This window comes from Mesoplodon bidens (genome assembly GCF_964165515.1).
Source record: "Mesoplodon bidens genome assembly, contig: HAP1_SCAFFOLD_415, whole genome shotgun sequence".
NCBI classification, from domain to species: Eukaryota; Metazoa; Chordata; class Mammalia; order Artiodactyla; family Ziphiidae; genus Mesoplodon; species Mesoplodon bidens.
In genome coordinates this window covers 12,945-21,784 of record NW_027672684.1, presented here as the reverse complement: position 1 = coordinate 21,784, position 8,840 = coordinate 12,945, and the positions used below count along the sequence as shown (strand labels likewise).

Below are 8,840 nucleotides of genomic sequence, written 5' to 3'. Positions count from 1 at the left end.
AAGAGGAATAGTCTAAAGATGGAAAAGCACATTTTGATTAGGAAAGAGAATTTAAGGCTTAAGTCTTTTTTTTATGGAAAACTGCCTTATTACTATGAGCTAAGAAAATTGTTTCATTCTTTTCTTCCTTGCTTTCTTCTTCTTCTTTTTAACCTTTTTAATATTGGATATTTGACCCCTAAGCTGAGATGACTGAAAATGCCTCCTCTGGGCATCAACCATTTTGAAAGACTTTTTCCCCCTCCGTAAGGGCTATTTGTCTCTTGGAGGCATTGTCTACATTACTCACCAAGAGGCAAGCATTTGTCCTTGCACTAAATGCTGACATCTCCTGATAAGAGGGAAGCTGCAAAGTAGAAGAATTGAAGGTCAGTATGTTGATATTGGTCTCAAGCGCATTGATGTACATTTGTGTATTGGGGAAGGGGAGTGAAGCTTGAGAGTGGGCCAGTGGGGAGGGGTAAATATTTTGTGATGCTGTCTACCTATGGGCTTATAAAGTTTACAGCTGCATTAGGAGGACAAGCATTACCATTAGCATGAAAAGTAGGGCAGACGTCAGTTGCAAAAGCTTCTAGCCATACACATACGGCAATACGTAAATGATACACCTTATTGCATTCACCCATTCACCCTCCCCTGTTCACGCTAATTGGAAAGTTCTATCCACTTCAGAGAAGTAACACAACTATCAATCATTTTCCCTGGCACGAATCTTCCAGGAGGAAGAAAATGGAATACACCTAGCAACAGAGCTCACGCAGTAGCCCATGTGTCTTAGATTTAATATCTGATCACTAGCTGGATTGAAGCCAAAAGGTGGTTCACAAATTTGCTGCACATTAGAATCACCTGGGGAACTCTGAGACCTCCATGTGCCCAGGCTCCTCCCTAGAACTACTGAATCAAAATCTCTGGGGCTGGGACCCAGACACCAATGTTTTTCTTCAAAGCTCTTTAGGTAATTAATACGAGCAGCAAAACTTGAGGACTAGCCCAATAACGGGAACAAACTTGTTTCACACAGATAAAGTGGGGCAATCCATATGTTAAAAGAACCTGTGTATATATATATATATATATATACATTATATTTCTTTTTTTCTCTTTATTCTGTTTGTGTTTCAAATAGGCTTTTTATTTTTCTTCTGCAAAAAGCGTTATTGTTTCCATTTGGTCCAAGGCTTGGGAGAGGGCTCCAGGGCGGTTACAAAGCTGCCTAGTGGATGCAGAGCTGGGCTTCAGGCAGAACTCTGACGCCAGAGGGGCTCCTCAGAGGCCGCTGCACTTCAGAGACTCCTGTTTGTGCTCGAGCGTGAGCCTTTCGAAAAGATACTCGCCCAGCACAGCCTGCGGACCAGCCAGCCTGCGGAGGTTGGTCAAGTGGTCGCCCATCTTCTTGATGAGTTTCAGCTGCTCCTCCAGGAAGCGGCTCTCCAGGAAGTCACAGAGGTGGGAGTGTGTGCGGGCAGGACCCAGGGTGTGCAGATCCGATAGTGCCTGGTTCAGGTTCTTCTCCCTAAGAACGGCGGCTTCCACAGTGTCCTGGGTTCTACCCCACTCATCTTGAGAAGGCTTCCGCGCATCCTGGAAGAGGGCGCGGCCGCAGCACTGGTTTTGCATTTTCAAGAGACGTTGGGCGCCCTCACACTTCTCCTTAGGCAGTTGGCGAAAAATGTGGCCCCCACTGTCCAGAGTCCCATTGTTGCTGTCGAAATAGAAGCTCAGAGAGAGGTAAGTGTCCACAGATGCATGTTAACAGGCGGTGGACGGCGGCCTCCACCTCGATGGAATAATTCTGACGAACCTGGGAACTCGTGGTTGATCAGTGATAAGGAGCTAAGCTCAAAAAACGGTGTTGGCCTGTCCTGGAGGCTGAGGATAGCTGAGTGGCTGATTCCAAAGGTTGCGACAGGAAGAAAGGCTGGACGGTTGTCGGGGGCTGGAGCAAGGAGCGTCCCTGGGTCTGTTCATTCCAAACACTGTTGAAGCAAAAGGCAGATCTGCAGGACTGCCAAGCGCACTGCCTCAAATAGGCTTTGATACAAGTGAACAAGAAGTCCAAGCAAGGACAAAACTTACCCTTCCCCCCACCAAAATAGCTGGCGATACTAGAAGCTAGATCTGGGTAGGGATTCTTCCATTACTTTCTTAACATTCCAAGCCACTAGAGCAGTGGTTCTCAAAGTATGGTCACCTTGTAACCGAGCAGTACCCTATGGGGCCTTCCTAGGACAAACCCATCCCCCATAGCCTCTACTGTAGTTCCTCTCTGAAGTACTCAGATAATAGTATCTCAGGCATATTTCTGGAGTTTTCAGATGCTAAAAACCACCAGCCAATGGAAGAAATGAACTCCTTGATGATCATGAGCACGTAGCCCCCAGACCTTCTGGCACCTAAGGATGGATAATGTTACCTGTCCTGTGGCCTCAACATCAACCAATCAGAGGATTGTGCATGAGATGATCACATTCCCTGGGACGTCCCTCCCTCACCTGACCTTTAAAAATGCTTTGCTGAAATCCTTTGGAGATTTCAGGGTGTTTTGGAACACGGGCCACCCCTCTCCTTGCTCGATCCTGCAATAAACCTTTCTCTGCTCCAGACTCCTACCTTCTGGTTTCTTTGGCCTCACTGTGCTTTAGACACATGAACCTGCATTCGGTAACAACCTGACCAGCTTTACCAGCGTCCCCTGATAATATGTCATATATTCAAGTTTTAGGGCCCTGTCCCAGCCCTATGGAATCAGCAACTCTGGTGGGGCTCAGTGATCTCTGTTATAACTGGCCCTCCAGATGATTTTTATTCACCTAAAAGTTTGAAAATATCTGCATTGTCAGCTGGCCAAAGCGTCCACCAGCAGGTTAAGGGGAGTGGCACCTGGAAAAGTTAGGGAGTAGCCAAGTCAAGTACAGCAGCATTTGCCGTGGTAGTAATGGAGAATGCCTTTTCTCCACTGGTTGGCACAGACTAGTATCTGGGAGTAGTGGCAGGGTTATTTAGGATGCTTTACATTTCAGTGTAGAGTGACCTCTGTCCTGGTTTGACAGGGACTTCCCCTGTGTGAGCACTTAAAATCTCATCCTGGCAAACCCCTTAGCCCTGGATTTGAAAAACTTAGGGAATAACATGAAATTTAGGGGAAACATGATCTAGGTTTTGGGCAAGTCACAAGTGCTAATTAAAGCTAAGCAAGTATGGACAACATCTAGCCTTCTTTACACAGTTGCGGAGGCGGGGGGGGGGTGTGTAAATCTGATTGGGTGAAAGGACTTATTGTTAAGAAATCTTTGTAGAAACATCCCCTTCTGCTTAGTCCACTGTTTCTCAGTTCTGGCTAGACATTGGCATCGTCTGAGGAGATTTAAAATGATTTTATTGGTTTAGGATGCCCAACTGTTGGTGTGAGGGTTTTTAAAAAGTGCTTCAGATGATTCTAATGTGCAGGCAAATTTAGGTGCCACTGCTTAAGCTTTTGAACCACTGCTACATATTTTCCCCTCATCTTCCTATGAGAATATCCAACTGTAGTTGGTTTGTTTGTTTTTTTCTTTTTCTCTTTTTAACTGTCTTATTATAAGATTTACTGTCTTAAATAAGATTGAATGTACAGAGAATCATGCTAGTCCATCTGGTATAGCTGGATCCTTAGAATAATATCGTTAAGATATATACCATTTAAGTATTGTGATTGGCCTTTTTAAAATGAACATATGCATTGAATTAGTACCATCTGTTTTGAAGTTGTCATGTTGGGGAGCTATACCTCTAATCTGCTGCCATTGCTAAATATCTAGACACCTCTTATTAGGAATTGCTTTTAAACATCTTTAGGGATTAAAACCAAGATTGCTGTATTATTTGTACTGGGACCACACAAACCTCACAAAGTTCCCCCGCTGTACCATCTACCCCCATCTCTAACCCTTGGCAACTTCTAATCTGTTCTCCATCTCCACAGTTTCGTTATTTTAAGAATAATGTGTAAACATCATCATGAATTACTTAATCTTCAGAGATTGGCTTTAAAACATTTTTCCCTCGGCATCATTCCCTTGAAGTTCATTTCAATTTTTGCATATATTAATAATTTGTTCCTTTTTGTTGCTCGGTAGTATTCAGTCATAAGATTTTATCACAATTTGTTTCAACATTCATCCATTGAAAGACATTTGGGTAGTCGCCAGTTTTTGGCTGTTATAAATAAAACTGCTATGAACATTGACGTGTAAGTTTCTGTGGGAACTTAATTAAGTTTTTGTTTCTTTTGGATAAATGCTCAAGAGTACAATTACTGCGTTGTAGGGTGAATCTAATTTTAGGATTAAAAGAGACTGTCAAGCTGTTTCTCCGAGTGGCTATAAACCATTTTATTTTCCCACCAGTGATGTGATATAATTTTTCTATGTACTCGCCAGCATTTGATGTTGTCACGATACTTTAATTTTAGTTATTCTCTGATACCTCATTATGGTCTTAATTTGCATTTCCCCAATGGCTAACGATGTTGAGCATCTTTTCATGGGCCTCTTTGCCATGTGTATATTCTCTTCCATGAAATGTCTGTTCCTGTCTTCTGCCTATTATCTAGTTGGGTTTTTTTAAGTTGTTTGGCGAGTTCTTTGTATATTATAGATACAAGTCATTTGTCTCATGTGGGATTTTCAAATATGTTTTCCCACTGTGTAATTTGAGTTTTCATCCACTTAAAATGATCTTCTATGAAGCATTTCTAACTCATTTTGATGAGATCCAACTTATCAATTTTTGCTTTTATGGATCATACTTTCGGTGTCAAGTCTAAGAATTATTCACGTAGTTCTAGATGCCAAAGATTTTCTCCTATTTTTTTTCTAAAAATGTCCTGCATTTACATTTAAGATTATGACCCACTTTGATTTAATTTTTGTGTAAGGTGTGGAGGTTTAGGTTAAGGTTCATTTTTTGTTTGTTTGTTTTTGTCGAGGGATGTCCAACTGTTTCAGTACCATTTTTTGAAAAGTCTATTCTTCCTTGATAGCTTTCACACTGCTGTCAAAAACAAGTTACATGTATTTATGTCAGTCTATTTCTGGGTTCTCTATTCCATTCCATTGATCTGTGTATCTACCCTCCATCATGACTGCAAAATCTTGAAATTGGGTAGATTAATTCCTCCCGTTTTAATCTTCCTTTACAAATTGTTTTAGCTATTCTTCAGCCTCTTCTTACCATATAAATCTTAGAATAAGCTTGTCTATATCCACAAAAACCTTGAGGGCATTTTAAGAGTAATTATGTTAAGCCTCTTAACTTGGGGAGAATTGACATCTTTATTATGTTGTGTTTTCTCATCCATGAACAAGGTATGTCTCACTCTTTGTTTGGGACTTTTAAATTTTTCTTCATCAGCATTTTGTAATTTTCAGTATAGAGGTCCTATAAATGTCTTATTGGGCTTATATTTAAATATTTATTTAGGTCCGTTGTAAATGGCATCACATATTTTTATTTAAGCTTCTACACATTTGTTATTAATATATAATTTGATAAAACTGTGTTGATTTTTACTCTGAAACATTTACAAACTAATGTGATTTCTCAAGCTTTTTGTGGATTCCTTGGTATTTTCTCCATTTAGATTATCATCTCCTCTTGAGATACCGTTTTACTTTTCCTTATTTAATATAATAGTATATATTACTATTCAACATTCAGTAGGATATATTCCGTCCTATTCAACGTAGTAGGAATAGTCCTTCTATCTTTTAAATAAATGTTTTAAAATTTTAACTTTTAAATTTATGTATTTATTTATTTTTGCTTTATTTTCTTACTAGAAACTCCATTAATATATTTCATAAAAGTGGTGAGGGCAGATATTGGTGCCTTGTTTCTGATCTTACAGAGAAAGCATTCAGTCTTTCACAGTTAAATATAATGTCGGTATAGGTTGTTTGTAGATACTCTTTATGAGTTTCAGTATGTTCCTTTTCTATTCCTATTTTGCTTGGGTTTTTTTTTTCTTCTTTTCTAAAAATTTTTTAATTTTATTATTATTTTTTTACAACTTTATTGGAGTATAATTGCTTCACAATGGTGTGTTAGTTTCTGTTTTATAACAAAGTGAATCAGTTATACATATACATATGTTCCCATATCTCTTCCCTCTTGCGTCTCCCTCCCTCCCACCCTCCCTATCCCACCCCTCCAGGCAGTCACAAAGCACCGATCTGATCTCCCTGTGCTATGCGGCTGCTTCCCACTAGCTATCTACCTTACGTTTGGTAGTGTATATATGTCCATGCCTCTCTCTCGCTTTGTCACAGCTTACCCTTTCCCCTCCCCATATTCTCAAGTCCTTTCTCAAGTAGGTCTGTGTCTTTATTCCTGTTTTACCCCTAGGTTCTTCATGACATATTTTTTCTTAGATTCCATATATATGTGTTAGCATACGGTATTTGTCTTTCTCTTTCTGACTTACTTCACTCTGTGTGACAGACTCTAGGTCTATCCAACTCATTACAAATAGCTCAATTTTGTTTCTTTTTATGGCTGAGTAATATGTCATTGTATATATGTGCCAAATCATGAATGGGATTGGATTTTGTCAAATGTTTTCTCTGCATTAATGGATAGGATCACATGACTTTTCCCCCTTAATCTATTGGATATGGTAGATTACATTGTTTGATTTTCAAATATTTAACCAACTTTGCATAACTGGAATAAATACCACTTGGTCATGATATATTATGCTTCTTATATTTTTCTGGATTTAATTTGCTAATATCTGGCTGAAGATTTTTACAGGCAATTTCATAAAACATATTGGTCTATAGTCTTCTTCTTTTTATACTATTCCTGTCTGGTTTTGGTATCAAGGTAATACTGGCTTCATAAAATTAATTAGGAACTGTTCCCTCTACTTCTATTTCTTATCAAATCATGTAAAATTGGTTTTAATTCTTTAAGTATTGGGTAAAAGTGAAACATCTAAGCCTGAATATTTCTTTTGGGAGTTTTTAAATGAAAAATCAGTGTTTCTAATGGTTACAGGAAAATTGAGATTATCTATTTCATCTTGGCTGAGTTTTGGTAGTTTTGGGTGTAGAAGAATTGGCCCATTTCATCTACAATTTTGAATTTATAGTGTAGACTTGTTCATAATAACTTGTCCCTTATTAACCTGCAGGATATGTCATGGTATCCCTGGTTGCATTTCTGATAGCTGTGATTTGTGCCATCTCTGTTTTTACCTTTATCAGTCTTGCTAGATCTTTATTGATTAAATTGTTTATTTCCAAGAACCAGCCTTTTGTTTCATTGATTTCCCCCCCCCATTTTCCTGTTTTCAGTTTCATGCACTTCTGTTTCATCTTTATTATTTCCTTCTTTCTGCTTGTTTAGTGTTTTTTCCTCTTCCTTTTTTACTATTGTAATATAGAACATTAGATTATTGCTTTGAAATATTTTCTTTCCCAATTTAGTTCTATAAACTTCCCTTTTAACATTACTTTCACTTTATTCCACAAACTTTGATCTGTTATATCTCCATTTTCCTTTATTCTATGCATTAAAATTTTTTTCCTTGACGCTGTCTTTTTTACCCATGAGTGATTTGGAATTGTGATATTTAGTTTTCATGTGATTGAAGATTCTCCTGTTGTCTTTCTGTTATTGATTTCTAGTCTGATTCCATTATGGCTAGAGAACATACTCTGTATGATTTTTTTTTAAATTTTATTTAGTTTCTGCTTTATAACAAAGTGAATCAGTCATACATATACATCTGTTCCCACATCCCTTCCCTCATGTATCTCCCTCCCTCCCACCCTCCCCATCCCACCCCTCCAGGCGGTCACAAAGCACCGAGCTGATCTCCCTGTGCTCTGTGGCTGCTTCCCACTATCTATCTACCTTACGTTTGGTAGTGTATATATGTCCATGCCTCTCTTTCGCTTTGTCACAGCTTACCCTTCCCCCTCCCCATATCCTCAAGTCCATTCTCAAGTAGGTCTATGTCTTTATTCCCGTTTTGCCCCTAGGTCCTTCATGACTTTTTTTTTTAAATTCCGTATATATGTGTTAGCATACGGTACTTGTCTTTCTCTTTCTGACTTACTTCACTCTGTATGACAGACTCTAGGTCTATCCACCTCATTACAAATAACTCAATTCTGTTTCTTTTTATGGCTGAGTAATATTCCATTGTATATATGTGCCACATCTTCTTTATCCATTCATCCGATGATGGACACTTAGGTTGTTTCCAGCTCCAGGCTATTGTGAATAGAGCTGCAATGAACATTTTGGTACATGTCTCTTTTGGAATTATGGTTTTCTCAGGGTATATGCCTAGTAGCGGGATTGCTGGGTCATATGGTAGTTCTATTTTTAGTTTTTTAAGGAACCTCCATACTGTTCTCCATAGTGGCTGTACCAATTCACATTCCCACCAGCAGTGCAAGAGTGTTCCCTTTTTTCCACACCCTCTCCAGCATTTATTGTTTCTAGATTTCTTGATGATGGCCATTCTGACTGGTGTGAGATGATATCTCATTGTAGTTTTGATTTGCATTTCTCTAATGATTAATGATGTTGAGCATTCTTTCATGTGTTTGTTGGCAGTCTGTATATCTTCTTTGGAGAAATGCCTATTTAAGTCTTCTGCCCAGTTTTGGATTGGGTTGTTTGTTTTTTTGCTATTGAGCTGCATGAGCTCTTTATAAATTTTGGAGATTAATCCTTTGTCAGTTGCTTCATTTGCAAATATTTTCTCCCATTCTGAGGGTTGTCTTTTGGTCTTGTTTATGGTTTCCTTTGCTGTGCAAAAGCTTTGAAGTTTCATTAGG

The 8,840-nt window shown here is 38.8% G+C and overlaps 1 protein-coding gene across 1 annotated transcript; it reads right to left on the bottom strand.

The window, feature by feature from the left end:
- Positions 1-1,123: 1,123 nt before the first annotated feature.
- Positions 1,124-1,807, bottom strand: LOC308609841 (ferritin light chain-like; the record flags this gene model as incomplete). Its single annotated transcript, XM_081259133.1, is given in 3 exon segments — positions 1,124-1,740; positions 1,743-1,762; positions 1,765-1,807. Coding segments are annotated over 3 exon segments (531 nt in total), but the record flags the coding sequence as incomplete, so codon positions are not given.
- Between the last annotated feature and the right edge of the window lie 7,033 nt (positions 1,808-8,840).